Consider the following 18,156-nt stretch of genomic DNA (forward strand, 5'->3'; position numbering starts at 1 on the left):
CAGAGGGAGGCCCGCATACCACAAAATAAATAAATAAATAAATAAATAAAATATTATGGTCCTGAAATATACTGAAAATAGATTGACTGAAAATTCAACTCATTTAATAATTTGGAGATAGTACAATATAAACAAAGAATGATTTTCAAGACTTCTACTGAGGCAGCAGTACCATAATGGTTAAGAGCCCAGACCTTGGAATAAAAAAGATTGGATTGTAAACCTAGTGTGATTTTAAACAACTGACTTTTATTTCCAAACCTGTAAAGTGGGAGGGAAATGTGATTATAAAAGGGCCACAATGAGAGATCCTTGTGATGATGGAATTGTTGTTTCCTGACCATATCGGTATCAATATCCTGGTTCTATTATTTTACTATAGTTTTTCAATGTTATCATTGGGTAAAACTGAGTAAAAAGATTATACAAGAGCCCTGTATTATTTCTTACAATTACATTTGAGTCTACAGTTATCTCCAAAGAAAAGGTTTATTAAAGAAGTCATTCACAAATGTTGACTTAAGTTTTATATTAATTTCCAAACTATCCTAGGCAATTACCTATCTTCTCTAATTTTCTGAGTGAAATAAAGTGAGATTTCAAATTTAACAATGATGTAACCAGAAGGTGGCGCTATTACTTCATTAATACACCATAGTAAGGCACTATTCACGTTACGTCATACAAATAAAACGCTAGGATTTCATTTCGTCAAAATTGTAAATGTTAACTGCAGTTCAGCAATATTTTCAATACATGTCTTATGTGAGGTTTGACAAAAATACAATTTTCGTTAAGTCATTAAAAATAAACAACATATACAAATAACCAATTCTGGATCTGCTTAACAGGGAAGTTTGCAAATGGAAAATACGAACCCATCTGAGTGTATTTTCCGCTGCGTCATATGTGGACTGTCAAACCTCCCGTGACAAGGAAGATTCTTACCAAGTCTGGTACTAAGCTGGTATGTCATTCCATTTTTATACAAACATTTCCTGCCTCACCAACTGTTAGAACTTCTGATAAAGACACAGCACTGCTTTAACTAGAAGTAAAAAAATGGCTGAGAAAGGGATCTTTTTTTTTTTTTTTTTTTTTGGTGAAAGCAACAAAGTTTAGAACTTCCACATTAAAATAAATAAATAAACAAAAACATTTAAAATACTTTTCAGGGAAAGAAAATTAAGTTGCACCAGTTAATAAAAATTACCAACACAGATCTCCTTTATCCAGTTGCATTATTACTAGGTGCTGGATACACAGCAAGCGTGGACTACTTGTTACTAACAGTGGGTTTGCAAGAAGCAGCCTCTAATACTTAACAGGGCGTTTTCATGAGTGCACGTCTGCAGCTCACCCGGGGATCAGTACGTCCTCTGAACTCATCCTTATTCATGTCATACCGATCTAACCAATAACCAAACACTGCAAAAGCAGCCTGGATGATTCAAACAATGCTTTGAAGCCAGCATAATTGATTTTGCTTTTGAGAACATGTTTTCTAATTAAGCAAAATAAGCTCTTTTTCCCAAAAAGACTCATGTTTCCTTGTGCAATTTCACATCAAGCTATACCCTTCCAAGTCTACCAAATAACGTCTGTCCTTAAATTCAAGTCAATTAACCAAACACATTTTGTACTTGTTCTATTTACTTGTTCACACAAGAACTGAACCAGACCAAATGAGAAATAAGTTAGAATTAATTTTGAGCAATTTATTCTCAAGTCATTACAGTGTTCAACCAGTTTGACGTACAAAGATATCAGACATAAAAGTAAACAATGGGAAGCACACATATATTCCCATTCTGAAAGAAGACATGTTATATATACAGAAAAAAATGCAGCAAATATTAAGGTATTCAAAGTAATTCTTTGACAGTTCAGATGTGACATATTTACAGGAAAAGGATAAGTTTTAAAATAATTAAATAATTTTCATAGAATTATAAAAGTATTGAGATAAATATTAGGAGACTCTGACAATCACAAGACCATTTCCCTATGCTATTTTATACAAGGGTAGTTCTATAAAAAGTCCCAAAATAGAGCTAATATTTTGCCACTATGGAATATATCAAATTACCAATACCAAAGTATTAAAATGAACATGCAATGTAAAAGCTGTACCAAAGAAAACAGCATTAGGCTCCTGAAATAGCCAACTGTCTACACAAGATTTCTTAGGTATGTTCATGAAAAAAGAGCTTTCTAAAAGAGCTGCTGTAATGGATATATCTGCAGAGAAAGTGATAACTACTTAAAACCTTTTCATTCTATCATTCTCAAATGTAGCTGCAAAAAAGGAAAAATCTAAATATAACTTCTAAAAATATTAGCTTATGAATAAAAATGTTGAGTGGTGCATTCTTGATGCATTCAGATTTTTAAAGTGATGCTATGATAATTCTAGTATAATAGATAGTAACCTCTGGACCCCACCACTGTAATGAGAAATCCACCCTCCCCTCTCTTTCTCAAACAAGAAGTCATCTTAGAAAATGAAAAGGAGAAACAGTGACATTTATTAATTCAAAACAAAACAGTACTGTAATACGGCAAAATATCATAAAAATAGCAGCATGTGAAATTCAAGACTATTTTCTTAAAGCAAATGTTTAAGACTGAACCGTAACAACAGTACTTGGTTAAACTGGTCTACTACTCAACACCTGAAACTAACGATATTTTAGAGAGGTGCTTATATTTATGATATCCCCATGATTAAATGGAAAGTCAAATATGTGTTTTAAAACATATATTGCACAGATAGTAGAATAACAACATTCTGGTATCTCTAACACAAAACGGTATGTTATTTAGCACATTAACGTATGCTACTGAAAATTAATTTTATCCTAATTGTTTAAAACCAATCATGTAGGAGTTTTGAGCACATTAATCTCAAAATATTCCTAAACAAGATGAAAAAACACAGGCACTTGAATACAGGTTATTAGTGACAAAACACAGAGGTTACAATCGCATGACTAAGGGCAGTATGTCTTTACACATAAACTTGAGGTCTTTCACTGATCCAAATATAGAAATAAGAACTATTTTACAAAACTCCGACAAGAAAATCAGATCTCCAAGAAATTTCATATCAAATAATTTTCACTGAATAAAGCAATAACTGCTGCACGTCTTGATTAAGCTTTTACAAATAAATGTCTGAGATACGGTTGTTTGAATTCTAATTCTCCCCTTTTCTCCACCCCAGTACAACACACGACCCTCACTAACAGTCCAATAATATCCTCTATGCAAAACTCACTGCTCACCTTGAGATCCAGAGCATCAAAAATGGCTATCATTTCAAAACTGTCCACACTGTACTATAAATTTTACAGCACCACAGACATCATGAGTTTAGATATTTTTGTCTGGCAATATTTCATTCAATAATATTAACCAGTAAGAATGTGTAGAGATTGAACATTTAATTGGAAGTCACAGTAGCATTTTTAAAACAACCAAAATAATTAATAAGCATTTTTCATGTCTTAAATTGTGAAACATTTAAGTTTGTCAAATTCGCTTGGAAAAAATATCACACACACACTTTTATCATCCCAATGAGAACAAAGCTTCAGACAGTTGATACTGAGATACTTTTTAGGGCTTTTATCTTTTTTTTTTTTAAGAAATTGCATTTAGTTTGGCCACGCCCTAGCTTCTTGGCTTACCAGCTTATGAAGAGAACACCCATGAGGCAGTATACTACATGCATTAAAGCCCCTTTCCCCTTTATCATCTTTGGCGAGAAGCCTCCTGAAAGGACACTGAGGGCGGGTGAGGCGGGTCAGGCTCCACGTGCTTCCATCTCACACATCGCTGACTGGAAGGCTTGCGTCATCCAAGTCCACGGGGTCACAATCTTGTTCCTGAGGGCCATTTTTACTTTGAGGTTTTAGCAGAGCTTGTTCAGTCACTTTGGTAGCTGGTTCTCTTGGAGAGACAGTCTGGACCTTGAAGTTCCCTGGCTTGACCTTGGCAAGAGATTCGTAAAATCCTCGCTTCTCCATGGAAAAGCTTGAGACCAGAGAGTCGCTGCGAGAGGCTGTGGATCGCGGGGTGGCTGCTGTGGCACCGGCAGAGAGGAGAGCGTGTTTGGGTTCGGAAGGACAGCGGGGATGCTCCTGCAAAGAGGGGTGCTGGTCAGACACGGGCAATCATTAACGGCAAGGCTAGTAACTCAGTGTGAGACTTTATTCTCTGAAAAACAGACAGAACGAAACACACACACACAGAGCAAAAGCATGAGCCATGCAGCACACATGCGCAAGCTCCTTCCCAAAGCAACGCGTTTTTAGGGGTGAGTTAACAGCCATCATTTCCACTAAGAACCAGTTCTGTCGGTTCTTTTTTCTGAAGCCAAAGCTGGTAGCTCTGACACTCTGAAGACTCAGTCAGCCTAAACGGGAATGCAGGGTGCCAACTGCAACTGAACTGTGTTTAACAGGGGGCCTACCAGCTTTACCATTTTATTTAAGAGTTTATTCTCAATAAACACTAGGAGTTATCCCACACATTTTAGAAATAGTAAAAAATGAAAATGCAGAATATAAAAATAAAAGGCCATTATCTCTTTAATAAGCAGAACTCAACATTTTTCAAACCTATTATTTTGTCTGACAGCCTCACGAACTTAAGTTTTTGGTTCCCTGAATTTCACTGCAACCAATAATATCATAGTCTTTTCACTTATTTTATTGCATTTATTTATTTTTGCATATGGCATACATTCATATGGCTTAGATTTTAAAGGCAAGGAAGGGTACATATTTAAGCATTTATTAAATCTGTGGTGAAATAATTTCAGTTGTGAATATTAATTTCAATATGCTTCTAACTAAATCAAATCTGAAGATAGCCTGAAATATGACCATTCCAAATGCATTGCCATATAGTTCCTAGTATATTGTGTTCATTTGTGACATTAGTGGCTTTGAAAACGAAGTGCTACAAACCACTAAAACACTCTAGATTCCCATTAGATGGCTAACTTTCACCTGAGATTTAATACACCATGCACACTCCACTAATGTAGAGTTTATCCAATGCATGTGCACCCGTGAGTCTGAGCAAACTGTTACCACAAAGGTGCAATTTAATTGGTGTAGTATAAAAAATTTCAAAATACACGAAATACAGAAATTCAAACTCTTGTGGCAATTCAGTAAATTAAGCTTTAGTAGATATGACTTTTTAAATTAGTAAAGTTGTCTTTTTTCCCCATTATTTATTTTTTAATATCCGTATCCAACCTGATGACTGTAGTGAAATAGTTTGCGTTAGTGTTGACAAAGTCAGTTATGATAACTGCAGAAGGCAGTTTGGTTAACTCAACTTTCCAGAATCAGTTGTTAAGTAGTGAGTAAGTCCGGGCCCTCTAGTAAGAAGGCACGTTTGCGTGAGAGCCCACATACGTGCTGCATTCCCCAGTTCTGGACGTATACCTCTGTATACAAGGATTCGACAGCCTTCTGGCCTGCCGCATCTGGAACACAGTGCAAAGCTAAGATTAGAGTTAACCTGTACTGGAGCGGGGGAAGAGAAAGTTCCGCTGATAGTTACAGCTTAGAGAGTCCAATCTGCCCCCACCACAAAGCACAAAACACAAACGCCCTTCTCCAACTTTTCCTCTTCCCAACAGACATTGTTTTTGCAGAGAGTCTCATAGCTGACTGCTGAAAAGGTCACATAAAACACAGGCAGTTACAAAATTAACACCTATGAAAAATAATTTCTGAGACATTCCAAACAGGATACAAGAAGAATGAATAACTTTAAAAGTGAGAAAAATGGATTTGTATTTACTGATCTAGAGTCATTTCTAACAAGAAATGATTAAAACACAATATTACTGCAATACTAGAAATGCAGGAAAATACTGGAAGGGCAGACTATCCAGCATCAATGAGTCTAGATACTAAAGGCTATCATGCTCCATATTAGACTACCTTCTGCAGACCAATGTGCTGCATTTCAAGATGCTTGAAAGTTTTTCATTCCTTAGAATTTGTATTTTCAGATCAGACAGCAGTGACCAAAGTATTCCAAAGCTAAATCTTATTCCTATGATGAACTTGTACATGATAAATTAAAAAGTAAAGACATTTTCCTTACTATCTGAGAATGTTTAGCTGTTTTAATTTTATTATTATACTACCAAAAAGATAATTAAGATAGTAAAAAGCAGCCTTTTAAATTAACCTAGTAAAAAATGAGAATGAAATGAAAAATACTGAGAACACTAGATTATATTTAAGGTTCAAGCTGCTCAACTGTCTTACAGCACTATTAAGGCAAAAAACCTAAACTGAAATTACAGGAAGTAAAAAGGAAATTGAGACCTTCACAAAACTGTGTAATGCTACAACTGAAGGTGCCTTAACAGGATTAAGCCAAATACCATACTAAGAATTGGTAAAATTATACCAAATCTGGACCTACTGACAAGTAAGAACTCCTAAAACAAAACAAGGAAATGTTCATTCTTTAGTTGCCCTGCTTGTGCATTTAAGACAATACAATGCACAAAAAGTTATGTATACATAACATTACAGGAAGCATTAAATTAGAAATGCATTATTTTTTTGCAAGTCCAATTGGTATGAAAGTCAACATGCAGATAAATCTCAAAACAGAAAGAAAATGAAAGGATTAGGGGGAGAGGAAGAAAAATAACTTGACAGGATCAGGGGACCCAAGGGAGTATCACCCCAGAGAACAGGAAACATACAGAAGATGCTGATCTGCCAGGTCCCCGCTGTGCTACAATGGCACCAGAGACTGCTTTAATCCAACTGTGCATCTCTTCAGGGCTGTCAGCCTAAGGGGAAGGAAGGATTCATTCAATTTTTCCTCAAAATCAGCTACGTCTATAAATCCAATGTATTCATTTTGGTAATTAACAGTGTCAACAACAAAATCATTCTAAGGCAATGGTTTCCAAAAACTTTTAGAAATCACTTTTTTAAACCAGGTTTTGCTGGGTAACTTACAGAGATGTAAGTTGGGCATGTAATGTTTTAAGATGAGACACATCAAAAAGTGTCAATATGAATAATTCTGGAGAGAAAACAAGAAGAGGAAGAAGTCAAAGAAAGACCTTCTCATTTCTACTGCTATATTGTCTGAATTTTCAAGATGAATATTTATGTAATTGTGCAGGTAAAAAAACACTGTGGTATCATTTTATATGTTACTTTTCTAAAAATAATTTCTAACAGTACCCTAAATTGTCATATTCCAGAGCATCATCATGGTCGCTGATAGGACCATGACTTCCAATGTGAATTAAAAACCTTACTATGACTTTAATCCAATTAAACAAGGCCCTCAGAGGGGTGGAGAGGTACTGCCCTTTACTTCTGGATTCTACTATCTAGTAGTTTAAAATTTTTGAAGATACAAGTAATATTTTTGAACCAATGATATTAACAAAGAGTTTTTAAAAGGAAAAACTCGAAGTAGGCAAAGGTAGAGTATACTTTCGTTCACTACAAACAGGAGTACCAGTCTAGAAGTCAATTTGGCAAAATAAAGAGGTTTAAAAAAGTTCATGCTCTGATAGTTATCCTTGATCTAGAAACGTATTGTAAAGAAGTAAGAAATTCAGGCAAATTTATGCACAAAATATTCACTACCACATTAAATCACAGTAAATGTACAAAAACTATGTAAATGAGTGATCAGTAACAGTACAGTAGATAAACAGTTTAATTGTGAAACATTCATATAAGAGAGCATAGTTCTAAAAGGTTTTCAGAGAATTTCTGATGTAGAAAAAATGACTATAATATAGTAAACAAATAGGATATAACACTATATTGGTATCATATAATCCCATTTGTTATAAAAAGATACACTCTAATAAAGGGAAAAAAAAGAAAAAGAGAATGGTTGCCTGAATGTGGAATTCTATATGTTTTATAAAACACTTTTTCTTCATATTTTTTTGTATTTTCTACATTTTGTGCAATAAGCATATGTAATAACTTTTATAAAACAAAACCAAATGTTCTTTTAAAAAACTTCTAATCTAAATAAATGTGTTAAGTAAAAAGTGTATTTTAAACTTAAACATAGGATACTATCTACCATTAGTGAAATGATAAGATATACTATATACTTTTATTATGGATATTTGAGCCCCCCTTCTTATAAAATTACCAAAAGGTGATATAATTAAAATTCCAAAATATGTGCAAAAATAATCCAAATTGAAAGTACACATTTAGCATCTAACTTAAATAGCATTTCCCTTCCTCCAAATAAAACTTAATTCCATTTGACTAACTTTTAGCAAAGAATACCCCTACTGGCTGAACATATGACCTGCCAATAATCTTATATATAACATTTTTTATTAAATTGGCAATTATATTTGTCATATTTTTTGCTTATTTTTATGAGCAACACATTTATTTATGTTTATTTCACCTCTAAAATTATTAATTTCTTGTTAGGAGGATCTATAATCTCCAAAGAAGTATCCTACCTGCACATAGAAAGTTCGAGACGATGTTACAATTTCAAAGAGGTTGTCTCTCATCATTATGTCGCTGTTAACAAAAAAAATTTTCCAATTGTACTTAAATAGCAGTTGCTTGATAGTTTTCCTTTCACTTCTTTACCCAGTACCAAATATGTGTCAATGAGAAAATAAATATTAGAGATAAAATACTGATTTGAGAAATACTAAGTGATCGTTTTCCAATTTATTTTTGCATTAAATTTTACATATTTTATATAGTTGTATGTATTTCTAGAAAGGTTCATAAAACAACTTTAAAATTCAAAGTTTTCAACTGTGAAGAAGAAATCAGTTTGCTCAAAGAAACAACGGCACAGTTAACGTTCTTATAAAGCTCTATTCTGCAGCAACCCTGAAATACTAGAATTAATAATACATCAATTTGTCAAATATGATAGCTGTTCACATTAAATTTTGTCCTTCCCATTAATAAGCTTAAGAACTGTTTCCTAATTTGTAGTTTTCAAACAAAAAATTCTCAATACTCTGTTTAATCTGAAGGTTTTGAAAGTTTTAGCATTACCCACTAGGAATAACACAGAAAAATATCATCTGTAAGTACATCAATTAAACTAAGGAACTTTATATTGTGTAATAATAAGTCATGCCAGGCACCAAGTCAGAGGTGATGCTTACCTTTGCTTACATTCCTGGACTTTATGAACCTCTTTAAGTGGTATTACGCGGAGAGGTTCCTTTTCCTGTCAAAAAAAGCAAATAAACAGATACATGACATATATTCTTAAAATCCTTTTAAGCATTAGTTGTTTTATTTAGAGGTCTATGTGAAAATCATGCTTCTTTCCTGAAGCACATCTAAGACATAAATCTACCTTCTTGAACCATCCAGCATCAGAATAGCTCAAACTGGCATATAACCCATGTTCACATTATTTATGTGTTAAATGACAGTGTAGCTTATTAAAAACCATTAACCATCAGACTTTTCCTCGATGAACCCCTATATACCCAGTAAGTGGAGTACTTCCTATTTTGGAATGTTATTTTCATACAGAGGGTACCAGAGTAGTGAATACCCAGCTTCTTTGAGTTAAATTTGTCATTTTAGGAATATCACTTTTATATGAATACATCATTTTAACAAGCACAATTTATTAAACATTTACTAAGTGCCAGGACATCTGCTATGTTTTAAATGTGTTATCTCACTTTCCACAACCCTAGAATACATGCACTATTACTCACCTGAGGAAACAGGATTAGACATATTAAGTACCTCACCTAAGGTTACAAAACTAGATAAAAGGTTCACATATAAGATATAACTAGCTCCTAGTTAGCACAGTACTTACAGTAAACATTTCATGAAATACTATATACTGTATTTCACTGTAAACGACACCATGAGTTTAAGACATACCATTATTTTATGCAGTACTAAGAAAATAATTAAACCATGGCTGAACACTTTTTTAAAACCAAAATCTTTTTCTTAAGTTTTAGAAAATAACTCATTTTTAAGGTAACCTCTGGGACGGCCTCTTCGTTCTGCTTGGGCTCTGACTGCCCACACCGGGCTACTCTAGATACTCCTGCTCCTGCACCACTACCACGGACACCTACACTGATTTGCCTCGCCTAAAAAATTTACATCTGAACTGTTTGGAACTGATGGGAGGAAAAGAGGGAAAACAGGGTGATGAAGGATCCCCCCAATTTTTAAGGTTCTTTACATATTACAGATATTAATGTTTTACCTGTGATATATGTTATTAAATATTTTCTCCAGTTTTTCTTGTCTGCTGAAATCTTTTATACCTACTGAAAGAAACTTTTAAATTCTTATCTTTCAGAGAAACATACAAAAATATTTACAGATGAAATGATATGCCTAATATTTGCTTCAAAATAGGAAGGGGGAAGTAGGTGGTGGTACAGAAGAAACAAAACTAGTCATGTGTTGATAATTATGAGATCTGGGCGATGGCTATATAGGGGTTCAGAATACTATTCTATCTATTTACTTTATGTTCAAACTTTTCCATGATCAAAAGGTTTTGTAAAAGAGCCCTTTTATACTTTAAACATCAACTTTTATCATATATTATCCTTGAGCATATATAAAAATATATAGGCAAAATAAATGGGTTAAGGTTTTTTAAAACCTCACATTCAGATCCCAGCTCACTTTCTGCCTAGGAGCCACCAATGTCAGTGTTTTTCACTCCATACTATTCTCTGGGCCAGAAAGAGCACTGGTGATAATACAGCATTTCCTAAGACTCTCCCACTGTGTCCCTGAGATTTTCTTCCAACTGCCAGCACCCTTTTCTGCAGGTTTTGATGCTGGTGTCTTCTGATCTTACCCAAAGGTGCTGTGAACACACAGGCAATGACAACTACAGCACAGCTGCTGCCTGGCTCACTCACCTTCACCAACTGTAAGAGACCTGAAGATTTCAGAAATGTTAAAATGGGGGGACGGGATGTGTACCTTAGTAACTGATAAAGGTAAATAATTATATTTAAAGTGTTCAGCTTTATCTGTGTTTGCTAAATACTTAACATATTCCTGAATACACATAATATAATTTCCCTACCTCCTATGACAGTTCAAGTATTCTTTCATCTCAAACTTTATAGCATAATATCCACATGCAGGTTTTCAAATTATAGTAAATATTTCTATAATAGTTCTTGTCTCATTATAACTACTGCGGATGACAAGGGGGCATGTCAATTTCTCTGGTAAAACTGAACTCCTGAGGGCCAGAGCATCACTGACTGCCCTCTTCATTCCCAGTTCCCAGTGCACCAGGGCCATGGAGAGCTCAATGAATGTCTGGTGCAGGAAGGACTCCTCCCAAGAGGACTGGCATTAACTGAAAGCAACGAATCAACCTGCCAACCAAGCACAAGGGTAGCTTCTGAGACACCAAGGCTGGTACTTTTTGAACCAAGTAACTACTGCTTCCAACTGAGGCTCTTAGGTTTTGAAGTCTAAGAAAGGGTCCCTTTCTTAGGGACCATGCTAAAATGGCTATTCTTGTTATGCTATGTCATTTTTTTATTCATTCAAAAACACTTATTATTTTCTAAGTACCAGGTGCTGTGTTCATAAAAGGGTACAAAAGAGAATCTTTGCTCTCAAGAAGCTCATGCAATTAAGTGGTAAAGACAAGCATGCAGACAATTACAAAACACAGTGGGAAGTATTATGACAGAAGTGGGCATCAGGTTCCATGTATGTAAAGAGAAGCCACTAAATCCAGAGTCCAAAAGCTTTCCAGAAGAACAGACACCTGAGATGAATCTTAAAATATTCCCTTCCTATTCTCCAGTGCTCTGTTGTCCAATAGAGTAGCCACTAACTATGTGTAACTATTTGAATTTAAATTAACAAATACCAAATACAACCGGTTTTAATTTTAAAATTAAATACGGTCAGGTTCCTCAGTCACCCTAGCCATATTTCCAGTGCTCAACAGCCGCATGTAACCAGTAGACCTGGCCAACGCAGATAACGGAACATTTCCACCAGTGCAGAGTTCAGCTGGACAGTGCTGTTCTGGTACCGTCATTCAAATAAAATGTATGGTTCCCCCTTCAAATGTCCCATAAAAAGAAGAGGTAGAATCGCACTCAATTTATCCAACAATCTATTGCAGAACTCAGGTCACATGACAGGTGTATTTTAAATAAGGATGTTACTCAAACAAGTGAAAGATGGACCTTCAATCTTTGATTCTACCTTCAGATAGGACAAAAATATCTTATATGAAGAAACTTAAAAGCCAATCTGAAATAGGAAAAGAAAATATCAAGAGAGGGCAGCAGGGAAGAGAAGGCAGAAATCAGAGCGTCAAATGTTGACTTTCAGAGACTTAATTCTTTCTACCACCTCCTCCAATGCCCCTTTAGAGGAAATCTGTAGACTGAGGGGTTCTGACATTTTTAATTCTTTCAAGGTAGAATGCCTTTGAAGATACACTCTTTTTATTTGAGATGTATTTAACAAAAATACCATTAACCAAAAGCATCACAACAAAATAAACTGAACTGTATATACCTCTCAAAACCAGAATTTAATTATTTTAAAAATAGAAAACAGGACGAGAAATTATATAATCACCACAGTGTAACACTTATAAAACATTTTTAAAGCAACATTTATGACACGGCAACATACCAGTTCAGATTTGAAGTAGCCTATTGTGTTTTCATCCAATTGAAAATATCTTCTCTTCCAGTTTTTCATCTATCAGAGATGAACACAGACATAAAACTTCTGTTTCTAAGAATGTCAAATGTTAATAACAACTTAATTATTCTGATATGAACCCACAATCAGAAATGTCAAGCACTGGCAAACTTTACTACCCTCTCTTAGTGAGGAGATACAGGAAATTTCATCTCTTTTGCTACTCAGGCCTTGAACTCCTAATTCAACTCTGGTGGCTGGCTTTCAGCTCTTACTGTATGATTTCATAATATGGTCTTATATTTTTCATGCTCTAAAAGTTAAAAAAAAAAAAAAAAACACACTTCCCCATCCTCCACAAAGTAAATGCTACCAAGAGTTCAACAGCAAGCACAGGAAATGTTATTAAACCACATCAAGCTTCTCATCTGTAAAATGCATGAATCCTTCTATAGGTACTTTATAATACTAAGAAGGAAAGCAACACATATTTAATAAAGTGAATCTGCTTTGTACAAACATTTTCTGTCAACGAAATATAGTTTTTGTGAAAGTACTTCAATATCTCTAAGGGTTAGTTTTTTGGATTTAAGAGTAAAACAAAAAGAAAGGCATGTCTCTTTAAAAGCCCTAATTAACACTCGACCTGATGAGAATTCTGATTTTACCAGTAGACATGCTGGAATGAAAAACCTTCAGCCCTTACCCTCATTTCCCTTAGCCTAAAGAAGATCAAACAATTAGGGCTGAAAGAACCTTCCTCTGGCTGACCTAAGCTAATTAGACTTGCCAGGAGTGATGTGAGGTCAAGCAGAAGTGCCAGTAGACATTTAAGTACTTCTTTACTCACAGAAATTGTTAAAATTTTATTTTTAAACTTTGAAGTTTATTTTCTCATGAAAGTCTATAGATTTAGTTCACATTTTAGAAAGGTATTCTGGATTCATAAATACTGGTAAATTTACTTGCTCTTCCCACAATTCACCATTATGGATCTGGTCGTGTGAGAATATCTGGGCCAAGGTGTAATAGCTCTTACTAAGGACCAGGTGCTATGCTAAGTGCTTTCTACTTACATCTTTCAAAAAAGACCTCTGGATGGTAGGTTTTACAATATAATTTTCCATAAAAAGAAACTGAGAGCCTGAGAGGTTAAGTAAGTAGCCCAAGGTCTCAGTGTTTTCAACTGGGGTCGGCCCAGCCCTGGATCAAGTAAGTGATCCTTCCACATCCTGCGCCCCTGATCTCCCCTTTCCTGCCAATCTCCCAACTAGAGCTCCCTTTCCCTGACCCATTCCCAAGGGGGTAAAAAAAATCAACAGAAAAACTTTCTGGAATACATTTAAGCTGTTAGGAAGCTCATTTAAAATGGAAGGTTAGTGGTAATAAGCATTAACTTATCCAGCCACCCACAGACCAAGAAAATAATAGCACTGAGTTTTGAACACAGAATAACCCCTATTCTATCCGATAACTCCTGGTCAGTAAGTTGGTCTTTCACTTTGGATCTTTCACAAAACAAAGCAAACCCTAACCCTAACCCTAACCCATGTTGAGAGTTTGCTAATATATACTCATTTTTCATTACTTCACATATTTTGTTAAACTACTCACCACTGCTCCTTGTTTTACACAATATCCAGCTTTGATAACTGCACTATCTGAAGATGGTTTAGGAGTAAAGTAAGGAAGATGGCTTTGTGACCGCTTCAAATTATTTCTGTCAATACTTTCACCACATTCATTTACTTCTTCTTTCTAAAATGAAGCAAAATAAAGATATTCTTTTTTTGCTTGTTTACCTTCAAAGCATACTTGTAGTTCACGGTGTCATTCTAGTAGAAAAATCTTAAAATCTATCTTAGTTCAGTTAGAAACACGGATCTTGGAGTAAAGAGTTTTCTAATTAATTTGAGATACTTAATCATAACTTTCAATACCACTGATTAAACCACAGATTTCTATTTCTCTTTTTCTGCAAAAGTCCTGCCACCAGTGTTTTTTGGTTTTTGTTTTGCTGGGGGGGGGTGCTGGATGGGGGGGTAATAACTTTTAATTTTGAAATAATTATAAAGATTCACAGGAAGTTGTAAAAAACAATGTACAGGAGGTCCTATGTACCCTTCAACCGGTTTCCCCCAACAGGGAAACTGTATAACTATAGCACATTATCAAAACTGACACCAAAACGTTTCGCAGACCTTATTCATATCTCACCCGTTTTACATGCATTCATTTGTCTCTGTATATATCATTCTATGCAATTTTATTGCCAGATCTGTGTAACCACCACCGGCGCCAATGTACAAAGTGTTCACGATAGGCTCCCCTGGGCAACCCTTTAGAGTTTCTATCCCCAGTTCCTTGGCAGCCGCTAATTTGTTCTCCATCTTTATTATTTTGACATTTAGAGAATTTAATATAAATGGAATCATACAGTAGGTGAGCTTTTGAGATGGTGTTTTTTCACTATGCATTCACTCTGGAGATTCATCCAGGTTGGTCCTTGTACCAACCGTTTGACCCTTCTCATTGAGAGTAGTATTCATGGTTTGGACGTACCACTGGCTAATTCACCCACTTAAATGGCACTTGGGTTGTTACCACATTTGGGCTATTAGGAATAAAGCTGCTGTGAACTTTCACGCTGTTTCCGTGTGAACATTCATGCTGTTTCCGTGTGAACATAAGTCTTCATTTCTTTAGGATAAATGCCTAGGAGTGCAAATCCTAGGTTAATACACTGATTGCAAGTTTACTTTTATAAAAAACTGCTAAACTCTTTTCAGAGTGGCTGTACAATTTTACATTCCCACCAGTTATGTGTGAGTGATTCAGTCTCTCCTCATCTTTGTCAGCATTTGTGTTATCATTAATTTTTAGTTGAGTCATTCTGATAGGTATATGGTGATATCTCATTGTGGTCTTAATTTGCGTTTCCTTACTGGCTAATAATGGTGAATATCCTTCCTAGCACTTATTTGCCACCTGTGTACCTTTTATCTTTTGATGAAATCTCTGTTCATGAACTTTGCCCATTTTCTAACTGGACTGTTTGGTATTTTTACTATTGAGTTTTGATAGTTCTTTATACATTCTAGATACAAGTGCTTTGTTGTATATGCGGTTTTGCAAATATTTTCTCCCAGCATGGTGCTTTTCCTTTCATCCTCAACAGACAAAACATTTTTAATTTTGTTAAGGTTCAATTTATCAATTTTTTCCCTTTATATAGATTGTGCTTTTGATGTCAAGTCTAAAAACTCTTCACCTAGTCCTAGATCCTCAAGATTTTCTCCTTTGCTATTTTCTAAAAGTTTTGCAGTTTTAATTTTTTTTTTAACAGTTCAGTCCAGTGCTTTTAAAAAACTAACTATACTCAGGTTTTCATGTTCCCCAAAGCATTAGCTTCCTGTTTATTTATAACGTCAACACAGGTGATAATCTATTCTATAAATCAACCAAAGGTGAATTTTCAAGAACTCCTAAATCCCGAGAGAAAAACTAACTACTCAAGTCATATCTTAGGGAATTTTCAATCTGTTCAACATTTAGACAGGTCAACAGCACTAATTATGTACTTAACTTTGTAATCCTAGCACTTAACCTGCTAAACCAATAGTTACTGAATAAATTAATCATGCAAATGAATGTCATTTTGTTAATGTTATCTGAATGCTTTTATAATGAGTAAATACTACTTTAAATAAACTATATTGTAAAATGATAAAGCAATACAATGCTTTGGAATCTTTTTAATATTGCACCTGCCATACACTCTTAGAACCTACTGAATAATCGATACCACAATTAAAACACAAATCTTAATTCTATACAAAGTTAAGACAGCCACAGATACAAACAACTACAATATCTTAATACAACTAAAGACAAATTGTCTTAGCTCTTCTATCAACACAAGACGTAATACAGGTGAAAGCAGCTTAGTCTAGCTCTATCTTAACCAGAAGTCTTACAGGTTAAAATCATAACTTTTTTAAAAAAGTAAATACACACATACACACACACAAATTCCTAGTTTATTTTTTATCCAACTTTGGTGAAAAATGTAACCTCCCATTAGGGCAGGGAATTTTTGCTCATTAATACATATATCCTCTGTCTAGCATAAAGAAAGCACTCAATAATTAATTAACTAATAAGTCTTTTAAGTACAAAAAGGCACACAGGTAATGAAAATGCCTAACATTGGCAATATCAATTAATTACCTTAAAATTCTTAGTTTCTCAACTGCTAGTAATTTAATTTGCATTACAAACTCATTCACTTAATAGCAACCCAAGAAATTTAAGTGCATACAAGTTTTAATTTCATCAAAAACTTTAAAATAAATTTATATTTTCCATAATACCCAAGAGTAAGAATTAACTCAGCATACCAGTACTTTGGGGATAGAACTGACTCAACATTCCAGTCCTCTGTTTAGTTCATCTAGGCCAGGTTGTAGAAAAACAGGTTTAAAAAATTATACATATTTACAAACACTTTGACTTGGCAATTTTCTCTCCAGGAGTTCATCCTTTAAAACATATTATCTATGGCTCTATAAAGTTTATGCTACAAGCATGTTCGTCAAAGCATTTACGAGATAATGGAAAGTATCTCATTGCCCCCACCTGCCACACCCTTCCTGGCACCAGAGCTCCTAAAACCCTTGCAATTTCCTAAGTAATAAGAGCACTAGAAGCATCTTTTGTTCTAATATTTGGTCTTTGGCCCTGCTTCCTAACAAAGAGTTCATAAATCCCTTGGAATTTCCTGGGTGACAGCATGTCTTTTGTTCTAATAAGGTGACTCTTGGTGGACTCCTGCATGGGGGATAGTCACCAGAAAGACCAAGTCATGATTAAAGGCTTGGAATTTTCAGCACCATTCCCTACTGTCTAGAGAGGGGAGAGGGGCTGGAAACAGAGTGGATGATCAATCATGCCTACATGATGACGCCTCCATAAAAATCCCTACAATATGGAATTCAGAAAGCTTCTGCGTTAGTGAATTAATGGAGGTACTGGGAGAGTGGTGCACCCAAAGAAGGCATGGAAGCTCCACACCCCTTCCCACATACCTTGCCCTACACACCTCTTCTGTCTGGATGTTCATCTGTATCCGTTATCATATCCTTTTACAATAAACAGGTATACAGTTATTAAACTGTTTTCCTAAGTTCTGTGAGCTGCTTTAGCAAACTAATTGAACCCAATAAGGGGGTCACAGCAACCTCGAATTTATAGCCCATCAGTCAGAAGCACAGGTAACGTGGACTTACGACTGACATCTGAAGGGGGTGGAGGGGCAGTCTTGTGGGACTGAGCCCTTCACCTGTGGGATCCAGATAGGCAGTGTCAGAATTGAGTTAAATTGTCGGACATCCAGCTGGTGTCACAGCATTGCTTGTGTAGGGGAAAAGACCCACTCATCTCATGT

At 35.1% G+C, this 18,156-nt stretch overlaps 1 protein-coding gene across 3 annotated transcripts in view; it reads right to left on the bottom strand.

Annotated features, from left to right (window-relative positions):
• Positions 1-3,369: 3,369 nt before the first annotated feature.
• Positions 3,370-18,156, bottom strand: part of PLEKHA1 (pleckstrin homology domain containing A1) — a 56,667-nt gene continuing 41,880 nt past the window's right edge. Inside the window, exons 7-13 of one of the 3 annotated variants that reach the window (XM_024121210.3) lie at positions 14,325-14,468; positions 12,699-12,767; positions 9,185-9,249; positions 8,513-8,576; positions 6,752-6,841; positions 5,436-5,506; positions 3,370-4,145 (exon numbers count right to left, since the gene is read on the bottom strand). In XM_024121210.3, coding sequence (XP_023976978.1) covers positions 3,935-4,145; positions 5,436-5,506; positions 6,752-6,841; positions 8,513-8,576; positions 9,185-9,249; positions 12,699-12,767; positions 14,325-14,468 — 714 coding nt within the window. In that variant the 3' untranslated portion in view covers positions 3,370-3,934. The remainder of the gene's footprint in view (positions 4,146-5,435; positions 5,507-6,751; positions 6,842-8,512; positions 8,577-9,184; positions 9,250-12,698; positions 12,768-14,324; positions 14,469-18,156) is intronic. The other 2 variants (XM_024121211.3, XM_024121209.3) reach the window with 2 other exon arrangements.

This window comes from Physeter macrocephalus, chromosome 20 (genome assembly GCF_002837175.3).
Source record: "Physeter macrocephalus isolate SW-GA chromosome 20, ASM283717v5, whole genome shotgun sequence".
NCBI classification, from domain to species: domain Eukaryota; kingdom Metazoa; phylum Chordata; class Mammalia; order Artiodactyla; family Physeteridae; genus Physeter; species Physeter macrocephalus.